At 38.7% G+C, this 27,454-nt stretch overlaps 1 protein-coding gene across 1 annotated transcript; it reads left to right on the top strand.

The window, feature by feature from the left end:
• Positions 1-27,177, top strand: atf2 (activating transcription factor 2). The gene is made up of 12 exons (XM_017470379.3): positions 1-259; positions 1,774-1,846; positions 3,881-3,977; positions 4,063-4,181; positions 7,006-7,131; positions 7,514-7,692; positions 8,087-8,201; positions 10,322-10,408; positions 15,389-15,586; positions 16,436-16,642; positions 21,032-21,137; positions 25,036-27,177. The coding sequence occupies exons 2-12, from the start codon at positions 1,799-1,801 to the stop codon at positions 25,242-25,244; spliced, it is 1,491 nt and encodes a 496-aa protein (XP_017325868.1). The 5' UTR covers positions 1-259; positions 1,774-1,798; the 3' UTR covers positions 25,245-27,177.
• The last annotated feature ends 277 nt before the right edge of the window (positions 27,178-27,454 follow it).

Genomic DNA, 27,454 nt, shown 5'->3' with positions numbered 1-27,454 from the left:
TAGTGACCACTAGCGTGTGTTCTTCAGATTTTATTCCAGTGTATTAACTGATCGCGCATCTAAAAAGATCGGATAATTACTTAGAGCAGGTTTTACGTTTTTCAATTATCAGTCTTAACGTTTTCTGATTTGACGGAAATGCACCGGCGCTGCTGGTGGCTTCATTCTTAAAGCTTCGGGATTCACATATGGGAATGAAGTGAAGTCTCGCGAGAACAGAGGGCTCCGTGGGCTTTGGCTGTCAGGGTTGTGCCTGTGGGTAAGTAATCGCATCAATTAGCATTATTTGTAAACACGCATCACTCGAGTTATCGTCTCAGAGAGTAAGAGTGAGAAGTATGTTATGCAAAATGTTTCAGTCGTGCTCGCATGACACGTGCATATTTTCCCAGTAATAGTTTTGGTGCTAATATGGCGACGGCTATGCTAGCTAACTAGCTCGGGTACTGTAAACAAGGTGGCCTGCATTGTTATCGGAGTAGAAACGAGTGCTCATGTAAAAGTCTAAAAATAATAATAATAATAATTTCATTAAATTTTTTAAACACAGTTTTCTTGTTTATCATCATTTAAAGTGTATGCACTTTACATAAACATACATTCAGTGTCCTGATAAAGATGTGCCATTAATCTAACTGACAATAGAATATAGTAGGTAGCTGTGTCGCTATCAGAGCCCTATAAACAGTTATGTCTAATTGTTTAGACGGTTACACTTTTTTTGTAGGAACGTAGATTTTGATTGATAACTACATTTAAGCATTAATACAAAGCTGTCATTATAATATGTTCTAATGTAGCTAAGTCCATCCTGGAATCTGAAGGTATTTCATGCAGGATGCAGGGTACATTAAAGGAAAACTCCACCCTGAAACCCCTTGCATGTGTTTCTATTCATATAGTTATGCTGTACTTGGTGATTCTGGTCCTGATTTGTAGGGTGATGTTGTATTTGTGTTATTTCTATGAGAAGTTTGAAGTTGTGTGCCACGTTGATGTCACAGGCGTGACGTTGTTATTGCTAGTGCAGTTACAGTGGTCGTTACTAGGAGAACGTTTTCAAAATAACTGATGGTTTTGGCGTTTTCTCATAGAAAACAAAGTAGCAAGACCTTTTCTTACTCATCATTTTCCAGTGACGTTTGCTGTCATATTAGAGATCCACCGTAGAAGTTGTGGGGACGACAAACACTAGAGAAAGCTCCAGAACGCAATGCAGTTATACGATGCAAACGATGAGACACGGCTTGACTGATTACTGATCTGTGAGGTGATCAGCATGATGGTGTCTGGCAATATCAGCATGAAAGTCGTGGAACCTGAACAGTTCGAGCAGAGTGTATAGATGAGGAGGTGACACAGCTGGACAGACTAAAGGAATAAAGCGCTGCTGCATCATCTATGTAGGTAGAGATTAAGCAAGGGCTCAATGGCACCGGTATTAGCGGAAAATCGAACTGAATTGTGGGTCAAGTATGAAACCAAAGTGAAAGTAGACCAACCTGTTGATAAAAGTTTAGTTTCAACAAAAAAAGTCAACTCGGAATTGAATTGCAAAGTAAATCTTGTACATCATTGAAGATCACGTTAATTATAAGCATTAATATGCAAATTGCTCAGGGTGGATTTTCCTTTAAACACATTTGAAGCTCGTATTCATGAGGAAAATGTATTCCAAATACTCTTATATAAGCATGTAAACTCTCAATTTATGCTTTTTTGGTATTTCTATTTGAAAAGAAAGTCATGTTTACTGAATGGTATTTCTGTTAGGAGACGGCATAGAGAAACTCTGAATATGAGTGATGACAAACCGTTCCTCTGCACTGCACCTGGCTGTGGTCAGGTATGTATTTGCACCACAGTGAAATGCACTATTGCTGTGACTACTGCAGAATTGTTTTTAAAATCTGGATGCTGTGCAGTGTACAGTGCAGTAAAAAGTCTACACACCCCTGTTAAAATGGCAGGTTTTCATGATGTTAAATAAAATGAAACTAAGTTGACTAATATCAGAACTTTTTTCAGTTTTATTATGAAATTGCAACATGGAAGAATCATGACAAACAACCAGAAATGTTTTAGGGGGAAAAAAAGAAAAACAAAAAAAACTTGCATAAAACCCAGCTTGCATAAGTGTTCACACCCTTTTATAATAGGAAATTTGGTTTTCAGAATCAGCTAACACATTCTAAATCATGATAAATATTAATTTAGTATACACCTGCCATCAATTAAAGTGACTGAACCCCCCCCACCCCCCCAAATGAATTTCTTCATCCAAGTGGAAAAGTCATTTGATTCAAAAAGCTTATAAAGCAGGTACAGGATCTTATTGCTGAACAATATCAGGGGATGATTACAAAAAATATTCCAAGACATTGTATATACCATGGAACACTGTAAATACAATATTCAACACTTGGGGAAAATATGGCATGATAGTGACACTACACTACTTCTGGGTTACTGGAAGGTCGGTGGTTCAAGCCCTGGCACTGCCAAGCTGCCACTGTTTGGGCCCTTAACCCTCTCTGCTGCAGGGGTGCCATATCATAGCTGACCCTGCACTCTGACACCAACTTCCTGGCATGCTGGGGTATACGAAGAAAATAATTTCACAGTGCTGTAATGTAATGTGAACAATAAAGACTCATTATCATTACTATTACTAAGAACAGGACGTCCCTTTAAAATTGATGAGAAAATCAGGAAAAAGCTGCCAAGAGGCCTACAGCAACATTAAAATAAATTAAGCAATTTCTGGCATGTACTGGTTGCTCCCTACATGTGACAACAATCTCCCAAATTCTACACATCTCTGGGCTATGCAGTAGGGTGGCAAGACTGAAGCCTTTTATAACCAAAAAACAAACACCCTTGCCCGACTAAAGTTTGGAAGGGGGTGGAATAATTTGTTAGGATCTGATGAGACCAAAGTTGGACTTTTTGGCCATAAAACCAAGAGATATGTTTGGTGCAAAAAACATCACATGGTGGTAGCAGAATCATGCTCTGGGGCTGTTTTCTTCAGCTTGAACTAGGGCTTTATTCAGAGTGGAGGGAATTATTAATAGCTCAAAATACCAGTAAATTTTGGCACAAACCCTTAAGGCTTCTGCTAAAACACTTACGATGAAGAGGAATTTCAACTTTCAATCTGACAACGACCCGAAGCAAACCTCCAGATCAACAAAGGAATGGCTTCACCAAAACAAGTTCAAGGTTTTGGAATGGCCCAGCCAGAGTCCAGACATAAATCTTATCAAAAATCTGTGGGGTGACCTGAATAGGGCTGTGCACAGGACATAATTTGACCAAGGAAGAATGGCAAAATATTGCTAAGTCAAGATGTGCCAAACTGACTGACCCTTACCTAAAAAAAATGAATGCTGTGATAAAATCTAAAGGTGCTTCAGCTAAGTATTAGTATAGGTGTGTGCACACTTGTGCAACCAGGTTATTGTACTTTTTTTTTGTTTTGTTTTGTTTCTTCATTTTGTTCCCTAAAATGATTCTTATTGTTTGTCACTTTAATTTGTATGTTGCAATTTCACAGTGAAGTTAGAAAAGGTTCTGATATGATTAACCTTGGTTTCATTATTTTACTTCGTAAAAAATCTGCCAATTTATCAGGGGTGTGTAGACTTTTTTTAACCACTGTACTTGCATTTGCCAACATTGAAATATTTTGCCATTGATATTATAATGTTCTGTCTAGGTTAATATTGAACCTTATTAAAGTGAGAACATGATATTTGTAGTGGAAGGGAGCTTCACTTGAAACACACACATCAGCACATTTAAAATATATTTTTGGCCCAATTCACATCCTATGTGATAAATAACATTGGGTATGTGTGTGGTGCTGCTTCCACAGCGATTCACAAATGAAGACCATTTGGCAGTCCATAAACATAAGCATGAGATGACACTCAGGTTTGGGCCAGCACGCAGTGACAGTGTCATCATCGCTGGTGAGTATGTCAGAAAATCTCCATCCCTCAGTTGAGGTTGTTAATGGACGTAATAGTTGTTTGTCTAATTGGTTGTTCTTTGCAGACCAAACACCAACACCCACACGCTTTCTGAAGAACTGTGAGGAGGTCGGACTGTTCAACGAGCTCGCTAGTCCCTTTGAACATGACTTCAAAAAGGCCACAGAGGAGGATATTAAAAAGGTACATAAACATAACCTTCAGTGCGAATCATGACACTATTGTCCTGAAGTGTAACATTATTACTACCAGTATCAGGACTTCAGTATTAGGACGTTATATTTTTTATATTGAATTTCTTTACTGTAAATTTAATTACGTTAAAGGAAAACTCCACCATGATCCATTTGCATATACATCTTTATAGTTAAAGTGATCTTCGGTAGGATCCAAGATTAAATTTTTTTTTGTTTAAATTTCAACTTGTTTTTCAATTTGGTTAACGATTTCCCATTACCCATAATGCTGTTCAACTGTAAAATGATAGTGGCGCCATTAATTATTCATCTCTACCGAAGAGAGCGTGATGCAGCAGCGCTTTAGTCCTTCAGTCTAAATTGTTCAAAATTCTAAAATGTTTTATTTCCTGTTTTAAACTAAAAAAAAAAAAAAAAAAGATTTTCAGTGTGGTGTCAGACCTTTGGACCCCACTGTATGTTAGTGTGAGATTTGAAATAATTTTACTGGATTGAGTTGAAGCTACTGTATAACAACAGAAAAAATATTTATTGGTGTGCTGCTTAGAAAGCCTTCCTGTTGCTGCTTATGTATGCTGGGAAAGTGAGTGGTTTCATCTGCTTGTTTTCAGGGTAGAGGATGTGCCTCCTTACAGTGATGTAGTTTTTAAAACTCATTTTAGATTATCAGCTGTCTTTCTTTGTAGCTGATTCGATTTAGACAGGTGCACTGAAGTGTGCTCATTTGCAGCTGCAATGCTCAAGAGACTTAATTGTGGACTGTGCTATTGGGGTCTGCTGGTATCTGACAGAATGACAGCTAATGATGTTTCAATGCATTTTCCTTTCAGTGCCAGTGAAGTACCTATAATAATCAGGTTAAAACAAGGAAAAGCAGAATAAAAACACCCCTAAGCACGTCATAGTTCGAAATGAAATTGATGTTATGTATATAACTAAACAATGTGAAAGGACTGCTAAAAGTGGATTAATAATTTTATTTTGTGATGCATGAAATAATCATCTTTGGTGCTTCATTATCCATAACCGTATATAGAATTCCACGACAACTAGCAAACATTGAAAGGCGAAATTTTTTTTAGCATCTCATGATAGAGACCGGAAGAAAAACACAGCAAGTCTGGTGAAACAAAATGCAAGGAGCACTATCCTTGGATCAAATGTGTAAGGGAAAATATGCCTATAAAAAAAATATATATATATATATATATATATATATATATATATATATATATATATATATATATATATATATATATATATATATAATATACACACACACATATATTAGATAGATACTCAGCAAAAAAAGAAAGGTCCCTTTTTCAGAAGACTGTATTTTAAAGATAATTTTGTAAAATCCAAATAAGCTTTACAGATCTTTATTGGAAAGGGTTTAAACAATGTTTTTCATGCTTGTTCAATGAACTATAAACAATTATTGCACATGCTCCAGTTGAACAGTCCTTAAGACACAAACAGTTTACAGGCGGTAGGCAATTAAGGTCACAGTTACAATAACTTAGGACACTAAAGAGACCTTTCTACTGACTCTGAAAAACACCAGAAGAAAGATGTCTAGGGTTCCTGCTCACCTGCGTGAACATGCCATAGGCCTGCTGCAGGGAGGCATGAGGACTGCAGATGTGACCAGAGCAATAAACTGTAATGTCTGTAATGTAAGACGCCTAAGACAGTGCTACAGGGAGACAGGAAGTACAGCTGATCGTCCTCGCAGTGGAAGATTACATGTAACCATGTGTCCCCCCCAGACGTGATTGAGACTGCACTGTAGTACTTAAAGCAGCTGGAGGACACCACATACTGACTGTTACTTTTGATATCGACCCCCACTTTGTTCAGGGACTCATTATTCCATTTCTGTTCATCAAATGTCTGTGAAACTTGTTCGGTTTATGTCTCAGTTGTTGAATCTTTATATGTTAATATTTACACATGTTAAGAAATTCGCTGGAAATAAAAGCAGTTGAATCAGCTGATAACTTTAAAGTGTACTCTGAGTACTAGCTCAGAGTGTTTTACTGATTGTAGGAAGTCAGTATCAGGCAGGCTCTGCTCTGCTGTTGTCCATCACTGAATGTATGTTATGGCATAGTATCGAAAATCAGTGTGGAGGTGTGTAAGAGGTCTGTTTTTTATTTCATGCTGGAAATAATGAAAAATGTAAACAAATGAAAGTAAAACCAGATGCTCTGTCATGTGAGAGTTAGAGGGAAACATAACTGCAAATCAGTTAAAAAACAAACAACAAACATTTCTATCCTGATTGGAGTAGTCTCTTCCAGGCTGACTCCGCCCCCATCCACAGGGCACAGGGGTTCACTGAAGGGGTTAATGAGTGTGAAAATGATCATGGCCGTTCTCTGTTCTATGCTATGGCCTTTACAGTCACCTGATCTCAACCGTGTTAAACACTTATGGGAGATAGTTTGATGTGTTAGACAGTGCTCTTCACCACCATCATCAAAACAGGGAATATCTTTTGGATGAATGGCATTCATTACTCCAGTACTCTTCCAGTGACTTATTGAATCAGTGACAAGGAGCATTGATGCTGTTCTGGTGGCTCATGGTGGCCAAAACCCTTACACTTTATACTGTTTTTTTTTGTTGTTGTTTGTTTTCTTTTAACTCATCATCTGTCTGTAATTTTGGAGCTGAAATTAATCAGTGCTGTAGATGTGTTTTGTGTAGAGTGTGGGGTTATCACATTATTCAAAACATTTGTTGTAATCAAAACAACACATTATTTGTGTGATATTTAAATTTTTTGTATTTGGTGTTTTTAGTTACCTTTGGACTTGTCACCTCTTGCAACACCTATTGTACGAAACAAAATTGAGGAGCATGCATCTCTGGCATCACATCGAGACAGTCCTCTGCCTCATCCCGAGTCTACAACCAGTGATGACAAGGTGAGAATTCGTTTAGATAATTGTATTATGTCTTGAATATTTACAGTCGCTCATTACTGAATGTCACACACCTGATTTATTTACTTAATGTCCTATATGTAGTGCAGGATCCTGAAGGTATAATGCGTAAACCTAATTTCAGGTTTGTAAACGTAGCCTCCCAAATCAAATAAACACTATCCTGAGAGGGTCTGCACTCCAGTTTATCTTCCTGCCAGTCTGCAGAGCTGGCCAGTTGGCTTTTGATATAATTTGCACAGAGTCAGTTTTAGTAGTAGCCTTCTTTACTGTATAAAGGGCATGGAATATAATTACAAAGGACTGAAATGCCACTTTTTTTTTTAATGGTTGATGCACCTTCGGTTTCATATGATATTTTCAGGAGGTTTCTTTGCAGCCGACCTCGCTACCTACGTCCACTATAGTCCGTCCTGCCTCCCTCCAAGTCCCCAATGTACTTCTGGCCAGTACTGACGCTAGTGTTGTTATTCAGCAAGCCCTTCCATCTCCAACATCTAGTTCTGTTATAACTCAAGTCCCATCCTCTAATAGGCCAATAGTGTAAGTAGCTCCAAAATGTTGCTTGTTACTTAAGAACCTTTAATTTTCACGCCTCAGCTTTTTTTCTCCTTTTTTTTAATCATCAGGAGCTTTTTATTTCAGTTATCTATTATTTAAAGTACTTAAGCTGATATTTAAGTTTGCAACTTGCTAAATTTTTCTGAGTTGCTCTGTCATCAGTATCGCCAACATTCTCATTTTAATTTGCTTTAAAAGGCTTAAAAACACCAATACAGCCATATATACAGTATGTTTCCTTTTATATATATATATATATATATATATATATATATATGTATATATAAAATTTGTATTTCATGTTAAATTGTAACGATAGATAATATGCATATATTTATGGTATTACTATGCACATCTGCCTCTGCTCTGTCTCCAGTCCTGTGTCTGGCACATTCCCAGTGATCCTGCAGCTGCCAAATGGACAGACCATGCCCGTCGCCATCCCAGCCACCATCGCCAGCTCTAGCGTACACATCCCCGCTGCCATACCTGTACGTTTACACAGTTCTTATTTCTTATACCAAATATGCTTATTCCTTCACCAGATGTAATAACTTTATTCTCAGAGAGATGAGAGTTTTTTTTTTCTGTCCAATTAAGAGTAGTCACACTGCAGAGCTTAAAAGCATGTAATCCATCTGCCATTCCTGGGGGTATTACTGCACTGAGAGGGAATGTTTTCCTTTAAAATTTCTTCAGAACTTTGAAGGAAATTGTATTAGTGCTACTTTTTTACTACATTTCTTCCACACATGCAACCAGTTTATCTACATATAGAACTCTCAGAGGACTATTCGTTCTCTTGCCGGGCGATTAAACATTTGAAAGTGACTCCCTTCCCAAAAAAAAAGTGGCGCAGTGTACTCGTATCGTGAGTGACGTTGGGGGGGATTTGTCACTGGCACATTTCAGCATGGCACAGAGGACAGGCCGGTATTTATTATTCCGACACCGCCTGTGTAGCATGGAGAGGGAGAATGAGAGAACTAATGGGCCTTAGAAAAGGGCAGTTGTATGTCACAGCAATAAAATGAGAGAGGGAGGAAAAAGAAAAAGACACAGCGAGAGGACACTTCAGCCATAATGGGCTCTATGACATGTTCAGTGTCCTTGTATGGGCTTTCAGTAGTTGGATCAGAGCTGTGATATACATATTCACGTTCATATCTCCATGTGTGGAAAGATGTTATAGTGGAGTGGGTGTTGGGAGGACAAACAAGCCCATATCATAATTTATATGATGGTGTGACACATGGTGTGTCTGAAAACTCAATTCTGATTGGCTGGAAGGTGTGGGTTCAAACCGTATTATGCACAGATAGTTCCGATCAGTTTAATGACTGTTGTAAATTAATGCACTGCCTATAAACAACTGTAACATACAGTCAGTGTTCGAACTGAGCATTAAGGGATCCCCCATAAGGCCCTAAAAATTCACTTGGGGGATCATGTGGTGTTTCATTGAAACGAGAATACTATAAAACTAGATTTTTTGGTCAAATTATTGCACTGAACCAACACGACACTGTCCATTATTTGTCCGTTACCAGTTACATAACTAATCTGTTAGATTTATTTATTGTCTGTCTAACGCTATGTTAGCTCACTAGCAAACAGTTGGAACTAGCCATCTAAAATAATTCTGAGAAAAATAAAATCTTGGTTGGAGTGAGCAACCCATTCTGAATTAAACAACTGTGTAATTTTGAATCTAGTAACTTGATGGTAATTTAGTAGGTTACTCGATTCAAAATTTCAGCTGCATGTTCTCAAATTGACCAAAAATGTGTGGACAACATAATTTTCTGTGGTTCTGTATAAATAAGTACTAAAGTAATTTAAAAAAAAAAAAAAAAACCTTACATAATCAGGTCGCAGTGTTCTATTTATTTGTTTGTTTATTTTTTAATTCTAGATCTAACGTCTTGTATATAAAATAACTAATGAAAATGAACCGCTATTTTTATCCTTTCAATCAAATTTTGCACTGCAAACATCAATGACAGCTTTATCTTGTCAATGCTGGCAAGTGACCACGGTATAAGTGGGATGATCTACAGCCAGGTGTGCATAACACTATTTTAATGCACTCCGCGTCACGTCGGGTGATTCTTTGCCTCCACGTTGTGCATTAAAATTGTGTAATGCACACCTAGCCATGGATTATCCCTTAGATATCCGAGATGCTGAAGTATCTGTGTGTCTGTCCACATTTTCAGTGCATTTCCTTCTGCTCCACCTGCTCTCTCTCTCTCTCTCTCCCTCCCTCATTTTCTTTCTCTCTCTCCCTCTCTCTCTCTCTCTCTCTTTCTCTCTCTGTCTCTCTCTCTCTCTCTCTGGTCATGTGGGTTTGTTTACATTGGTAGAGATGAGGTCTTGGTAGCTACATCTTTCTGTGTGTTGTGCCACCTGCAAATGCCAGGCACTCAGCCTAATGAGTGTGAGCTATGGGGTTAGCCTGTGTACATGGTGCTTGCTTTGTGTGTGGGTGTGTTTTGTGTGAGAGAGTTGAGTGGACATTTAGCAGATTGGGGTGTAAAGTGTCTTCAGAGAGACTAATTATGCCAATTTATCTCCTTTCCCCATGTTATCCATATGTGTTCTGTCTTAGCTGGTAAGACCAGTCACCGTAGTGCCTAACGTTCCTGGGATCCCCGGCCCCTCCTCTCCACAATCTGTCCAATCAGAAGCAAAGATGGTAATTCCCTTTTTGTACTTATTTAGAGATTTACTTTATTAAAGGTTTGATCTCATTTTTAAAATCTTTACACATCATATTTTTAAAGTCAGAGTGTTTGAATATAAAATATCTATCTGTCCAAGTCTTCTTTTTTTGTGTGATAATTACTATATCTGTACTTGCATTCATTACATCTGAATGTACTTCATTTATTTAAGCACTAGAGGGCAGCACTTAAAAAAGTTGTGTTTTTCTGTTGTAGACAAAGAAACGAGATGTATGGATGTAACGATACATTTTTGTGGTGCTAGGATTATTAGAATGTAATTACAGTGTGATTCATTGATAAATAATTGAAAGCAATATATGTGTAGACAGAACAGCATTTTTTGCATCCTTGTTTATTTGCTGAATTTTTACCACAACATACTGCTGATATTAGTAAAAGAAAATAAATCTATAGTCCGAGTGAATACTAAAATTTTGCTTTATATATTTATTTTTCTCTGGCACACGTTACAGTGGTGTGATCTTGTGTTTACTACAGTGTATTGAATGTACACAGAGTGTATGTGTGTGTAGGGTGTATTCGTGCAGGCCTGTGGTGTAGTGATGAAGTGTTGATCACTCTGCTGTAAATGTTCTCAGCATGCAGCTCCTCCAGATATTAGCATGTAAACTCGCTCTAGGGGAGAAGGGCGACGGGTGTAGGGATAGAGGCCTGTCTGTCGCAGGAGTGTATATGGATGTATGCGCGCGTGTTCGAAATGACAAACGCACATACAGCACTGTGCTCAGCAGGTTGTCATCGGGGGCAACCGGAGTGAGGAGGGAAGTTGGCACACGCTCAGAAAAGCACATTACTGTGCCTCACCCTGCATGGAACCTTTTGTTCAGCAGAATCCCAACCTGACCCTGTACGCAATCTGTACACCCTCTATCTCTCTCACGCACACACACATAACACAAATACCCACATGCATACAGGGGTTTGAAACATCAGAGCATGTACTTACTCTTTCAATGCCATCCCCTCCCACACACACGCACACACACACACACACACACACACACACACACACACACACACAAAACACAACAACTAATGAGCTCACATCAGGAAAACAGGCTCCTCTCTGATGCTGCCCCTCCTCCTGCCATCCACCCCTCCATCCCTTTATCCCTCTCTTTTTTTTCTCCTCTCCTCTCCTCCCTAGACACAGACACGGCACTTTACAAGGACTGATGATGCTGCAAAGACCACAATAATGATAATTAACTTGCTGAATTTAGAAGATTATGCTGTTAATTAGTTGAAAAATAAAGATAAGTAATATAGTAGCAGATGGTTGGATAACACCCCAGAGATGGAGGGTTATTGCACTGATGAGGTTCCTGTGGCAGATATGAAATATGATTCAGTTTCCTCTCTCTCTCTCACACTCTCTCTCTCTCTCTCTCTCTCTTTCTTTCCAGGGAGTTCTGGAGGGTTGTTATACTATAAACTAATTTGCTAGATAGATAGGTCTGGCAGAGGTAGCTGTTAAAAGAATGTCCCCCTCTTGTTTTTTTTCATATTAATGAATCTCTCTTCTCTCTCTTAGCCCTCAGTTGCCTTGTTCACCTGCTGTGGGTGCATTTGTTACGTGATGCCTTTGACTTTGTTTAGTTTTTTTGCAACATTGTTGCTTCCCCCCCACCCCCACCCTTCTTTTTCAGCGAGATACTTTAGATCCGTGATGTATATAGTGCGGCGCTTTATATCTGTGATATATACCACACATTGCCAAAGAACGGCCATATGAAGACGGACGCGATTCAGTATGGCTGGATGCTTCAAGCGTGTGTGGATGTCATTCAGAGTGTGAGAGTTGACATTATTGTTAGGAAGCTGTGGGGAATGTGACAGGCTCAGTGGGAGGCAGAGTTAGGAAAGGGGTGCTTAGCGATGAGGTCGCTATGCTATGCGAGCTACGGCTCGCCCGGGAGAGAAAGATTTCCCTGACAGGAGAGAATCACGGCCGTCTCAAGGGAATAGGAAATTAGCTACGACAGCTATTACTCCTCTGGAACAGGATGCAGGGAAGCATCTGTTTTTAGTGGTGATGAATATGTTGTTTTAATCCTTGCCTCCCGCTTTCTCTGGAAGTTAATTACTCTAATCTCCTGTACCTGCCTCTCTCTAATGTGGTTTAGCTCTCTGACTTATGAGAGGGGCTGTTGGAGCAGCAGTTTTGCTAAAAGAGAACGAAAGCTTATACAGACAGTAGAATGACGAGCAACATTTTGCTTCTGTTGTAATTTGCTGTACTGCTGGAGAAGGGAGATAACGGAATAAGCTATCGAGTTGCACTAGAGCTTGCTGCTTAATTAGACATTTGACCACAAGTCATTCTTGCACAGCAGCTGAAATCTAGGGTCTTGTACTGAACAGTTTCTCTGTGAAAGTGGATGAAAGCTTCGCAAAGACTTGCAGAATTGGGAGCTACCTGTGCGAGAGCTGCAATAATTGTAGGCAGAGTTGTATTATTCATGAATATAAGAATCACGGGTCCAAAAGACTCCAAGACGAGTCCACATCGCAAGAGTCCAGAAAAGTCATTCAATTCATTATTCAAGGATGGATTATTTAACATGTAAATGAATAAAACCTTTAGATATTTGAAAGAATTCATATGTAATTGAAATACAACCCCTGGCACAAATGATGGAATCACCACACTTAGAGGATGTTCACCTGGCTTTTTTACTTCATAGTAAACAAACAAATCACAGATATGACACAAAACGAATTTTGTTCACTAGCTGAACATTCTGGTTTTGTGAAACATACCTCAAACAAATTAAGTTAAATTAATGCCATATTGTTTTTCCAGATCAAGTAGAGGAAACAATTTTGGAATCAGTCAATGTTGAGAAAAAAATTATGGAATCAACAACAACAAAAAATCACAATTAATACATTGTTGCTCTTGCTTAGGCTTATATGACCGCCTGAATTTTTTTGAGTCATGGACTTCACTAATGAAAAACAATATCCTCCATCAAGCTGGTTCCAACTTTCTTGAATAGTGGTTGACAGATCAGCTTTGTCATAGCTTTGGAGCCTTGTCATGGACCAATTTTTTAAAATTTCTACCATAAATTTTCAATGAGATAGATAGCCGGACTGTTTGTTGGCCATGTCATTGAGTTGATCTGCCTTTCCTGAAGAAAAGCTTTAACACTCTTTGCTCTGTGGCAAGATGCATTTTCATCCTGAAAAATGTCTTCATCACCAAACCTATTTTCAATCGATGGAATGAGAAAAGTGTCTAAAATTTCAGCATACACCTGTGCATTGACTGTTGAGGTAAAGGGCTCCATTCATTCTTCCTTCAATTATAAGTCTACCAGTACCATGTGATGAAAAACAGCCTCACACCATGATGCTTCCACCTCCAAACTTCACTGTTGGTATAGTGTTTTTAGGGTGATGTGCAGTGCCATTTCTTCTCCAAACATGGTTTTTAGTATGACAGCCAAAAAGTTCAATTTTGCACTCTTCAGTATTTGATAGGCTTGTCCAAATGAGTTTACAGCTAACTTTAAACGAGCCTCGACATGCCTTTACTTTAGTAATGGAGTCTTGTGAGGCGAGCGTAGAGGCCATGGCACTGGAGTGCATTGCCTATGGTTTTCTCTGTGACAATGGTACCTGCTGCCTCCAGGTGTTTCTGGAGCTCTTTCTGAGTGGTCCTTAGCCCTTGGGCTACACTTCTGACTATTTTTCTGACTCCCCGGTCAGAAATCTTGTGAGGAGTTCCTGTGCGTGGCCGGTTGATGACGGAGTGACGTTGCTTCCACTTGCAGATAATGGCCCCAATGGTGCTTACTGGAGGATTCAGAAGTTTTGAAATGCGTCTGTATCCGATTCCATCAATATGTTTTGCTACAATAAGGTTGTGAAGGTCTTGGGAGAGCTCTTTGCTTTTACCCATCATATGAAGTTTCTTGTGTGACACCTTGGTAAGGAAAAGCCTTTTTATAGACCATCAATTTAGTAACCCATCTGATATTAATTTGCACAGATAGGAGGTATGATTACTTATGGATTTCACCTGGTTCCTTGCATTAACTTGCCTTGGAGAACTGCTTTTTGTCATTCCACTTTATTACACATAACTTTATTTATGGACTTTAATGTTGTGAATTCTTTATATTTTTAGATTTCTTGAGTTAATACTGATGTCTTTTGAAAATTTCATGTGATTAGCCTCATTGGAAATATATTTACTGAAATAAATGTTGATGCGTTCAATACTTATTTCCCCCAATGTATGTTTCTTTTGATCAACACCAGACAAAAGTTCTAGCATCATCTCCTTGGCCAATGCAGATTTGTGATTCATCACTTAATATTATTTTCATCCAATCATCCACATTCCATGATTGCATCTCTTTAACCCACTTTAGTGCTGGTTTTCATTTGGCTTCTCTATATGTAAATCCCAGTCCCATATGCCATTAATTAAAACAATCTCATTAAATTTGTTTGAGGCATGTTTCACAAAGCCAGAATGTTCCGCTATTAAGCAAAAAAAAAAAATTGTCTCATATCTGCGATATGTTTATTTGCTACAAAATAGAAAGGCTAGGTGAGCATCCTCTATGTGTGGTGATTCCATCATTTTTCCAGGGGTTGTACTTCATTGGCATTGTTTTATATATTTATATATATTTCAATCAAAAAGTAATAAATAAATGCTCTTAAAACTCTTAACAGAAACTACACAAACTATATATATATTTTTTTAAATTGTTGAAATAAAAATGATTCTTGGTAGTGGAACTCACTGACATTGTCAGTATCAAAGAGGGTTTTGTGCAGTTCAAACGAGTTTGAATGTATTTATTACCCATGGTATTTTGACCTACGATGGACCTTTTCGGTTGGTGTCATCACTACGTCTGACTCCTCTGGGTTTTTTCTTGTCATCTGACCTCATCTCGTTGCAGAAGCTGAAGGCAGCTCTCAGTCAGCAGCTCCCTCAGGTAACCAACGGAGACACAGAGCAAAGCCGGGCAACCACCCAGACTCCGCCCACAGTCCTGCCCCCAATCCCAACACCAGTCCCACCACCAGTCACACCACCAGCTGAGGAGACACGTCCACAGTCACTACAACAACCAGCAACATCAACCACAGAAACACCTGTGCGTAATAATTTTGATTGTGTATATTGGGGTCTCAAGGAGACAGCTAACCTGTCCCCAGGACTAGTTTTACCAAAGTGTTTACTTATACTCTTATATTGATTATATCAGTCCCTTCAGGATTTCACGATTTTGCAATCGCAGAAATGAACACAAAATCAAGCAAATACCACAATATTCAGAGGAGCTTACAATTTTTTTTAAATTGCTGCAGATTTTCATGGGACATCATCACAACACACTTTCAGTGAAATCCCTCTTCGATTCATGTGCGACAAACATGAGTACAGCTAAGTAGATGTCATTTACCAATAAACATCACTGAAAGATCATGCAAAACAATTGCATGCAATTCAGGTAGTTTTCCGCAAAAAAAAGCACAAAAAACTCTAAGCTGCATCGCAAATCTTGGGAAAAAAAACTGAGCGCAAAATCAAGCATTCTTGCATGCAATAATCACAAAACAACTCGGCGGAATCCTGTATGGCTTAATAATATTATGCTTTAATTAATTATAATTATGTAATTATAATTAATTATTAATTAAACATTAGGTGCTCATGTATCTCACGTGCAGTTAGATTTCCCCCCAACGTTAGTGTCCCTGCAGCCGAAATTTTTGTTTACATGCCTATATTATACCAACTTTGCCATAATTATGCCATAATTATTTTGATTTTTTTAACAAAACTTTAAAAATATTAGTACATAACCTGTTTTTTTTCTACTTGCTATAATCTTTGAGTTGTTAAAAATGTCTCTAGAAATAAAAAGAAAAAAAAAAGTACTATTATTTTTATTTACGTATGGCACTGTGGTTCATTTGTGCATATTGGTGTGTGTTTATAGGCGTCTCCAGCCCCGCCCACTCAGCACAAGCCCAGTACAGGTGGGCGGCGGCGCCGGTCAACCAATGAAGACCCCGATGAGAAGAGACGGAAGTTTCTGGAGAGAAACAGAGCAGCGGCGTCACGCTGCAGACAGAAAAGGAAAGTGTGGGTGCAGAGTCTGGAGAAGAAAGCTGAAGACCTGAGCTCTATGAATGGACAGCTACAGGTACACCTTATACACCTTCCACTCAGAGGCTGCTAGAACTTCCCTCACATCACAGTGGTACAGTTAGAGAATAACGAAGTCCATAGATTTTTATTTTTTTATTTTTTTATTACAATAGGTGGTTCAGGTTAGTGAAGCAAAGTAAAATAGATCAGAAAAACTGAATAAAATTTACTATCAGAAATATTAATGCTATAGTGCCTGTTCTATATTTTGCTTGTTGAATCATGTTTACATATTTCATAACCATCACCATTATGGAAAATCAGGTTATGATGCATCACAATATTTATATGTGCCGAGGCTTGCAACGATAAAACATTGGAGCCTTATAATAAATTATATTTTACATTCAAAGGGTTTATCAAACATTAATAATAGTATGGAGGGAAAGTGAAACTGCAGGTACAAAAAAAACTATGCACAATACAGAAATATAACATGATTTTAATATAATACAATTTCCAAATCATTTCTTTATCCTTCTGCCTCTCAACTTTGTCTGGACAGCCTGCAATACGTAAGGAAATGCATCATTTATACATTATGGCACCGTAAACGATCTTAATAATGTGCATGTGTATAGGATAAATTAGCTAATGAAATTAGCAAAGCTAAGAATTAAAGTTTTAAAAGGCATCTCCAGTTCCTCAAGATGAAAAAACCTCAGCACTGGCATCAGGTGCAGCCATCTTAAACTCCTGCACAGAGTGCCATAAATACACATTCTACTAATAAAGTCACATTTTACCACGTATCGATACGAAACCATGCAGATACAGTGGGCCAGCGCGTTTCCACGTTTCCATTTAAAGAGGTTTTGTTTGGAATAGAAATGAATAAATAAATACTATAAATACCAAACAAGTGTTTGTTCACGTGTCACAAATCTTTTATTTTGAAAGTGTGTACATTGAATAATATCTTTTTTTTTTTTTTGGTATTGATTTAATGAAATGAACAGTTGACAACATCTTGTTCGAAATGGAAATTATGTATGTCGGTACAGAATGCGAAAAGGGTTTAGATAGTAATAACAGTCATTTTAATATTTAATATTGTAAACATGTAATATTTATAATAAATATAATAAAGTAGCACAATAGCACTTTTTCTTTTCCAATACCGATGCTGAAACCTTGAGTATCAGCTGATACCGATCCTCTATTGTTTTCTTACTTTTATTGTTGTTTTGATATTATTGTTGTTGTTGTTTTTACATTTAATATTGTTTTCAATATTAAACTTTAAAATGTGTATTTTTTTAAACTGAATCTCTTTACAGTTAAATTCCTTCACATAAATATCACCTACATTGTGATGATAGTAATAATTAATATAATTCAATTAAATCCTCAAACAGTTCCACAAATAAAATTTCTTTAACCAAATCCAATTCTAATCATTTGTTACAGGATCTGATATGTTTTCTACGATGTCAGATCTAGGATTTGTTGTTAGGGTTAGGTTTAGATGTAGCATTAATTAGCTGCGTTAATAATTATGTCAATAGAATGTCCTCATAAAGATTGTGTGTGTGTTTATGATGTTATGTTCATACCCTGATTAAAGACATTTATTTCCCTGACATAGTGATGAAATCATTAATGGTGATTAAGAAGTGTTTTGTTCTGACAGCTATGGTGAATGTGTGCACGTGTGAGTATGTGTGTGAGTTGTGTCTGCGTATGTGTCTAAGCATCCTGCATTGATACACCCCTGTCAATAAAGACATTTCCTCCAGATGTCATCGGCACACAAGCGTGTCGTCTCTTCTGTCTGCGCGTTTAAGAGCTGGCCCTGGAACTCTCCCAGGGAAACCCGTCTCTTTTAACCGCCATTTTGCGGAAGGCAATTAGGATTTGCTCCTGACAAGTTCGAAACAGTTCACGTAACTGTTGTCTCTACTGATAGGGACACGCTAGGCTATGAGGCGACGTGTTCCAGACAATTTAATGAGATGTGCCGCTGTTTATTTGCGTGCTGTCTGTCCTGTTTGTCCATTAAGGGGTGGGGGCTCCAAGAGGGGGAAGAGGAGGAGGAGGAGAAAACGAGAGTGATTACTTTGTGACGGAGAGACAGGCGGGGGGTGCTGATGAGATTGTTGTAACTCTGCTTAGGGTTAAATGAACACGGGCAGATGAAGAGAGGTAGGGGGGAGCATGGAAGGAAAGAAGGGTATTAAAACAGTAACTGTAACTACAGAGAGCAGAGCAGAGCATCGTACAGAAATTAAATCTAGACCATTAGAGTATATCGTTTTATGCAGTATGTTAATCAGTGCCATTAGAGTGTTGTAATGTTCTCTGTCTGTCCCATTGGTTTTGCTGATCAGCACAGAGAGCTCTAATGATATACGATTACTTTGACATCATCCTTAACGGGTTTTTTAACGAGATGTCGGCGCCAGCCGGCCAGCATGCTGCACAAGATCTGCACGTTACACCACCTTTGAGCCTCCAGAAATATTATTACTGCACAGTAAATGGTGCGTTGAGGTTTTGAATTCATTAGTAATCCTGGGATGATCTGTAAAGACACGTATGATACTGTAAAAGCACTGGAATCCATGCAGCTTTTCAGCTAGGTGATTTGGCCCTTAATGTGCTTTGTCACGCACCGAACAACATGCCCCCTGTTGTCCTCTCGGTTCAATTGTACTTTCTACGTTTCTCAATAGAGTTCCTACTCTTTACTCTAATAGCCGTTCACTTCCTGTCGGAGACCTGCGCGCCTATATTTAGTCAGTAATTATCTGCCTGATGCCTCCAGTTCTCCCGAATTGGCCGTAGAATTGTATTGTATAAAGGGGTTACATGGATCCATCAGTGTTTTATGGGCAGAAAGGAGAGAGGGATGGATAGAGCAGAACACAGGAAGAGGCGAATAAGCAGGCTTACGGTACGAGCGCGAGAGCCGCAGTGCTGGTCGTAATGGGATGTTGCCGTGCGTGTGGTGAGGAGATCCACGGCTCCACCAGCTGTGTTTAAATCTGTTCCTCTACAGCCTTGCCTAGCCGCCGCCGCCAAGCCCTAACAGATGGAATCAAGTAAATTGGCCGCCTTTTACTTGAATAGATTAAAGCATCAGCCCTGTTTTAGAGGAGAGGAGAAAGCACTTAAATCTGCCATGTAGTAATCTGCCCCTCTCACATGCCCATGTTCTTCTAAATCCCCTAAAAGTCACCTTCACTGTTAAACGGGCCCATCTTTGACACACGCAGCACGGCATCCCAAGAGAGCAGTAAGAGGAGAGTAAATCTTGGCAGAATGGGGTGTGGAGTTCTGCTGACTGAGAGGATAGCACTCGCTCCTTCTGTCGTTCTCTCATCTCATTTTCTCTACTTTTCCTTTTTGAGGGTAATGGCCCAATAATTCACTTCGTTGAGAAAGGATAAACCAAGTTGAACATCAGAATTCCATAGTTCACTCCTGTAAGAATGGTTTTCAGCATTGATTGTTGAGACTTGGTATAAACGTTTTTTGTTTGTTTTTTAATTCATTGTTGCTTAACTATTGAGCTGGTTGCGGTTAGGGATGGCACAAATAATAACTCAAAAGCATTGCAATCCTCTCATGAAAGATTCTGCATCAGTGCAACTCTGATCTTTACATTGACTTCTGCATGATTTTGTTTTGTTTTTCCACCTTTACCTTAAAAACCCTTAGATAGTGAAACATAAAGACATAGTCCTACATGTGGACTTCATTCCGCTTCAGCTAAAAAGAAAAAGGCCAAATCGAAACCTCAGACTTGGAAGGAGGCTTTATAGGCACATGAAGATTCTGAAATAGATTGAGTTATAAATTCAGGACCTTCTGAACTCCTTGTTAATTTCTTTCCAGTGTTTACACTGGCTGAAAATACAATGATGATGTAACCTGCCAGTTGATGCACTTTTATTTGTTAATCTGGTGTTATAAAAGATAATGTGTTAATCCAAGTAGGAATTTTCATCACCAGGGAAAATGTTGTTTTAAAAGCGAGTGGTCGTATTAGAAAAAAGTAAGATCAAAATACATAAATACATTTTTATAATTGCATTTTGGTGCCCAGAGATTCCCGCAGCTATTTAAGTCTGTTCTTGTGACTTCCATAGTTGTCATTATAACTCGTGTGGGTTTTTTGTTTTTTTTCCTCGGTGTCATTCTGTCATTTTCTTTTTCAGGCCTCTTTTTTTGGGGTGGAACAAATTTACATTTGTTGTACTATTGTGTACAGTTTCTATTGACAGGTGTTGCGCTCTAGCAAACAATCCAAGACATCATCTCTGCTGAGACTGGATATGTATTCTGGGATGTTATTGAAGTATGTAAAGGTTATTTGTTTTTGTCCTAACACGAATATGATCTCAGCTGGATGTGTCTGTCTCGTCCTCCGTCTTTGCAGAACGAGGTGACTCTGTTACGAAACGAGGTGGCCCAGCTGAAGCAGCTCCTGCTGGCTCATAAGGACTGCCCAGTGACGCTCATGCAGAAGAAATCTGGCTACCACTGTGAGTACTGAAGTTTGAGTGAGCACTGCAGAACATTAGCACTCTCTTCTCGTATGTCAGAACTGTGTGTTTGGAACAAACTAAAATCAAAGCTGTAAAAAGAAAGACTGAAATTAAGACTGACCTTTTTTTTTTTTTTCTTGTTAGCTCTTGACCTTCCTCAGATTGTACATGATTCAACCATACTAATGGCTTAAAAGATAAAATGATTTTTGTCTGTAATCTTCCTAATCTAAAGTGTAGTGACATTTTTTTTCTGCCTCTATAAAATAATAAGTGGATCAACAAAGGCTTGTAGAGATGCCTACCTTTCATAAGCCCATCAAATCATCCTGATCAATAAAACCAATTAAAAAAATGCATGTCCTTCTGAGAAACAACGTGCCTTTTGAATGTTCACATTGTCTTTAAATCAAATTTTAGATTTGTGTTGTTGTTTTTTTAACAAGTTGAGGATGATTGCATTTAGGGCTGGACAATATAACAAAAATATCATAACACGATACTTGAGGACATTTCTGCTATACATGATGCGTATTATGATATCTAATTATAATGAACAAAAAAAAAAAAAAATGCTCAACTGAGTTTGTCGATACTTTAATGCCTGCAAAGGCAAAGAAGATTAAGGTTAAAAGAAAAAAAGTTACGTCAAATCAACAGCATCCTTTCAGTACCATTTAATTTGTAATGATTAAAAACTGAGAAAATGCATCACCATTCCAACGATATCTCCAGAAAAGTGTATCGCATAATCAGTTATAACGATTTCAATATTATATCGATATATCGCCCGGCCCTGCTTTCATTCACATTTTATTAGCTCCTGAATATTATCCTGATGGACCTCTTTACAGAATCTAAACGTGTTTTGCTGAAACAGCTTTTGGCATTTGTAAGATTTCTCCATGATGTTATTACTTTCCGATGTGTTTTTGTACCAGCAGTATGCCCTGCAGTAGCTAAGCTTGCTTAACAGGCTGTTAAAGCCTCATATTCTGCTTTCATTCTTTCTCTTTTTTATTTATTTATTTTTTATATTTGTCTTTGGCGTAATTGCTATGTTGGGTACTTGATGAAATGTGAAGATTAGATTTGAAAAGGCCCGTACAGTAGGTACTATAGCAACCACACAGATTCATGCTTAGCTACTCAGGACTTCATGTTCCTTAAGGATTTTCGTTGTAAATGAATCATAGGTTATATGTACTGTATGTAGGTTTTTTTGTTGTGTTTTTTTTTTTTTTTTTAATTAGCAATGTTGTTTTCATGTTTCTCCTCTTCCAAACTGCTGCCTTTTCACTTTAAAGGTAAATGAGCGAGTCTGAGATGGAGGGGCATATGTGATTCAGGCACATCTTCAGCCGTTATGCTCTAATGACATCTTATGAAATGAGCAGATCTGTAGCTTGTCTCCCATATGCAGCCACTTCATATCAATTTGCTGTTGTCAGTGGAATGAAGGAGCAGTTGTGGGAGGCTGTGCTAGCAGCGGATCCTCAGAACCAGAGCTTAATGGTTGCCTTTGTGTACGCATTTTCCTGCGAGTCTTCAGTTACAGCACTTCCTCAACTTTATTTATTTATTTTTTTTACTTTTTCCTTTCTTTCTTTTTTTTTTTTTGTAAACAAAATGACTTTCAGATCTTTTTGATGGTGTTGTGTGTATGTTTGTGAGAGAAAGCGATTGAGCGAGATTGAGAGCATTGCTTCTCCTCGGGTCTGTCTCCAGAGCTCAATGAGCGAGCCGCACAGACGTATTGACAATGATTGCCTCCGAAATGAGTGTATTATAGCAGCAAGGCTGTCCTGCTGCAGACATGCTACCTCACCGCCACGCCGTTCATTATCCAACGCCATTGTTAGAGCAGCAGGACTGACACATCCCATGCATATTATTGGAGCGATGGTGGCCGGGCGGGATGAGGTTGTCAGGGAGTGAACTCATTTGCGGGTGTCTGGTTTGTGCGTTTGCGGGAGCGGCGTGAGGGCTGTGGTAATGGATGAGGCCATCCTTCACTCGTGTTTGTGGTGGAGTGCAGTATGAGGGGTCATATATTAGAAGCAAGCTGAAATAAGATGGAGGTTGGAATATCACTTTGTCTTTTTATTTTAGTAAACAACTAGATGAGGTTCTCCCGCATTTATTGGCAACAGCAGATGGTCATGTCTTCTGTCAGGAAGTTCTCTAGTGTAATGAACGACCACTTTCTGTGTTTAATATATTTTACTGAGCTGAATTATGGATATGAAGTAGGCCATGTCGATCTCTTTGGTCCAGCATTAGTAGCCAGGCCTGTGAGGTCCACATGCTTCTGCATTTCTAAATGTTAGCACTATTGATCATGGCTCCACAGTGGCAGGTGTGGGGGGAATTACCCAGGCTGCCCTGCAAACATGGCAGGCCATGCCTTGGCTTGGCAGTGCACATAACCCATCTGCTCGTACCGGTTAGATGATCAGAAACGAATGCGAGAGAGGAAGCGAGGGAGAGAGAAAGGCAGTTTCAGGAACCAGAAGTGCTGCATATGATAATATATCTCACCCTGTGCTCTTCTGTATAATGCCATTAGAAGTCATTATAGAAGTCTGAATACGGCCCGAAAAGAGTGCACAAGAAACGCTCGTCTCGTCGATTTACATCGAGTGCGACCTTATTCAGAGCTGTCAGGAGTATTCACGGCCTTCTGGAAATGCATGTTTCGCAACATCACCTGACCAGAACCTGGTCTCACACAATACTGCGAGTGTTTATAACACTCTCGTGTCTTCAAAGCGTAAATAAAAAGCTCGCGCACACACACACGCACGCACGCACACAAATGTGAGATAACAACCCCTCATGTTAATTATCAAGTGCCATTTCAGCGGACTTTTGCATCATTAGCTGTATTAATTATCATAGTAGTCTGCATTTCTTTACGAGACATAGAGAGTTTTTTTTTTTTTTTTCTCTCCTCCCTCATCAGGATCCAATTAATTCATTGCGATTGTGGAGCAGCTGGTGGCATTTGGACTGCGAGTCTCTGCCTCTCTCCAGTGTGAGCATCATTAAAATCAGGTGCTGTAATCATCTGTCGCTGCAGTAGTTGGCAAGGTAGCAAGAAACAAATGAGAACGCTGGGAGGGGTGCGAGGGCTCAGCCACACGCCACTGCCTATAATACACCCTTATGATGTTGGTTTAAAATGACATTGTAACTTTAATTAAAGGTTACAAAGCAAGCTCGGGGAATAATAAAATGCAAAGCACGGATCAGGCTCAGAAACCGAGTTTAATAGCAATTACGCATCAAATCGACTGAATAGATGCTAGCTTGTTTTGCGTGCTGTGTTCACAGGGTCAGAACTGTGGCACTGCAGTGATACTTTTATTAAAGTTCCACCCAGGAGCAATGCCATGGCCTCTTCAGAACTTTCATATTATTTGGGGGTTTTGTGTGGGTGTGTGGTTTCAGTTGTATGGCTGTTTGAAAGCCACTTATTGGAAGGCAATAATTCCTGGAATTTAGTTTGATTTTATGCTGTTAACTTTTTTCCTTGGCAACAGTTTAATCCTAACCATTTTCCTTGTGTAGTACTAACACCAGGCTGGCCAGGTAAACACTTGTTTTTTTTCCTCTTCTTGGAAGACAATGCTAAGCGCTGTATTTATTTAAACGTGAACATACAGACTCCTGCTTGATAGCTGCTCCCATAGCAATACTGGAGACACTGCAGTCTTTTGCTTCCAAGGACAGAACAGACAGAACCTTAATGTAGCGCGCTACCAAACGTTGCAATAACTTGTATAACTGATTATCAGCACATACCCTTCAAGAATAATCTACAGAAGTTACAGGAGCGGTCCCCCCCCCCCCCCCTTTTCTTTTACTCAGTTGTGTTGCTTTTATGTTTCAGTACTCGATAAGGAGGACAGCAGCGAGGAGATGTCCGTCCCCAGCAGCCCTCATAACGAGGCCATCCAGCACAGTTCTGTCAGCACATCCAACGGCGTGAGCTCTTCTACAGCATCGGGCTCTGCCACTGGGCCAACCACAGACCAGAGCACAGAGGGGGAGGAGTCAAATGCGGCCTCGGCCACTCACACCCAGCCCGCTACAAGCTGATCAGGATTCTCTGTGGTTATTTTTATTCCTGGCAGCCATGTTGACGTGAGGTGGACGAAGATCCCTCACGTTTCTTCAGTCTGGAGAATCATCATCAAGTTAATTTAATTTGCCATCAAACACCGTTTATTTAAAAAGAAACAAATGTAGTAAAGATGCAAGGGACGGCACTTTACAAATCATGAGTAAGATTGTATTGATTATCTAATTGTTTCTCTCCTTCTCTTCAGTGTCCATGTTTATTTATTACGTGTACATGATCATGAGTTGTATGACTTTGGAACTCATGACGTGTTTTATATAAGAGTCAAATGCCAAAGTGTGTCATGGCTCATTGTAATGGGAAATAGATTTTCTTCAGCATTACTGCAGGCCTACAGAGAGAAGGAGCAGCCACGTTTATTTATTTATGCCTTTTCCATTTTGCACATGAGGAGAGACAGGTGGTTTATTTTTATTTTTTTTAATGTAGTGTTTGACTGTTTAAATGGCCAGTTCTGGCAGCTTCTAGGAGTAGATTTGAATACATGCATTGTTTCAAATCTTCAATGATTGAGCGCAGTTTAAACAAGTTGGGGTGTTTTTTCCCCTTTATGAGCGAGTTGTTGGCTATGTCCACAAGTTGTATGATGTGGACAGAATGTTTTAAGTAATCTTAGGCCTGTAAAAACAAGTCTTAAGGATATTTGGTTAGAATCACGTCTTTTTAAGAGCAAAGCTTTGATCAACATTCCATGAGTAGTTTGTTCCAGTTGGGTAACTCTGGGACTGTAGTGCATATTTCACCACACACACACCTTCGATGTTGATTTAGCTGTGTGCCATTTTTCAAAAAAGTATTAGTTACAGATATTGATTTGTAACTGATGAATACAAGCTGACGGCTGTATAAAAGTAGATTGTGTTCTCAGATCACAGAGGCTTTCCTGTACATACTGTAGTGTGGATTGAGTGGGAGGCATAATGCTTTTTTTTTTCTTTTTTTTTTAATGAGTGTTCTTGCTGACGAAAGGACGGATTCTGAATCTGTGGTGTTCTACTTTTCCAAACACTGTTAGATAAAATGATAAGATTTTTGCTGTTATTAATTCACCTCAGTCGATTGTCAAATACTGCATTTTAGGAAACACTGTAAATTTCATTCATGACGACGATAACGTTGTATATGATCTCTGCAGAAATTTTGTGCGTTGTTTATGTTAGGGTCTTTCAGCCCTTCATTCCTTAACAATAGTGAAAATGTTCGTTAAATAAAAAAAGGTAAACACTTTCCACACTCGACTTGTGGAGTAGTTTATTCTCTCAAAACAAAACGAGTAGATAATAATAAATAATACGACTTTTGAATTGTTCATATTATAATCAGGAGGTTGTTTCCAAAAATAAGGAAAATGATTAAGTACTTTTAAAAAGTTTAAGTGAAATCATCTAATTGCAGTTGAGCTTAGTGATAATTACAGAGGAAGAGTAACTCCTAGTATCATCAGTCAGGCTCAAATTGCCTTATCTCTTAAAATGTATTGGCTTACTACTGTGTAGTTTTATTGCTGCATTATTATTATTGTTATTATTATTTTATTTTATTTTTTTGCTTTTCTACATGTCATCTATTTAAGAAGGATTTTGTTTTACTGGTAAATTAGTATGGTCACTGTTATGTGCTTTCTTGCATGAAGGACTGATTCTCTGAGAGAATTAGACTGGTGTTTTAATCATATCTTGGTTGGATTATTGCTGTAGGACATGTTGAACTTTGATTCTCAGTAAAGGAGGTGGTGGGTTTACTTTCTGCTGTTAAACTTTGGCCACACTGCAGAAAAAGGATGTTACTATTATTGTGTTGGCAGTAAACTTGTAATTTCGTGAGTTATGTATAAAGTACCATAAATTAATACAATGTTGTAATAAATCTTTTAATATCACTTTAAATCTATTCCAGAAGAGAAGTGTGGATTTTTTTTTTTTTAAGCTTGCCCGGTGACTTTTTTTTTTTTTTTTAATCACGTCACGCTCAATTTTGTGGGGGCTTTCTAATGGTTTGTTATGGTTTAGTCTGCCATCTTGTGGTGAAAAGTGGAAAAATATGGTCACGATCTGAAGCACATGAAACTTTTGTGCAATTGTGAATTCAACTCTGTCACTTAGTAAATAATAATAATTCACTAACAGTGTCTCTGTAGATAATACTGCTATAGTATGAACATGTACAT

The sequence above is a fragment of the Ictalurus punctatus genome, chromosome 6 (genome assembly GCF_001660625.3).
Source record: "Ictalurus punctatus breed USDA103 chromosome 6, Coco_2.0, whole genome shotgun sequence".
In the NCBI taxonomy this organism is placed as follows: Eukaryota; Metazoa; Chordata; class Actinopteri; order Siluriformes; family Ictaluridae; genus Ictalurus; species Ictalurus punctatus.
This window is presented reverse-complemented; position numbering and strand designations above follow the sequence as displayed.

Excerpts from the sequence above, each read along its gene's own strand:
- atf2 (XM_017470379.3), top strand. The coding sequence starts at position 1,799 with ATGAGTGATGACAAACCGTTCCTCTGCACTGCACCTGGCTGTGGTCAG. Across the intron at positions 4,182-7,005 it reads CAGAGGAGGATATTAAAAAG|TTACCTTTGGACTTGTCACC; the intron begins GTACATAAACAT and ends TGGTGTTTTTAG. Across the intron at positions 7,132-7,513 it reads CTACAACCAGTGATGACAAG|GAGGTTTCTTTGCAGCCGAC; the intron begins GTGAGAATTCGT and ends TGATATTTTCAG.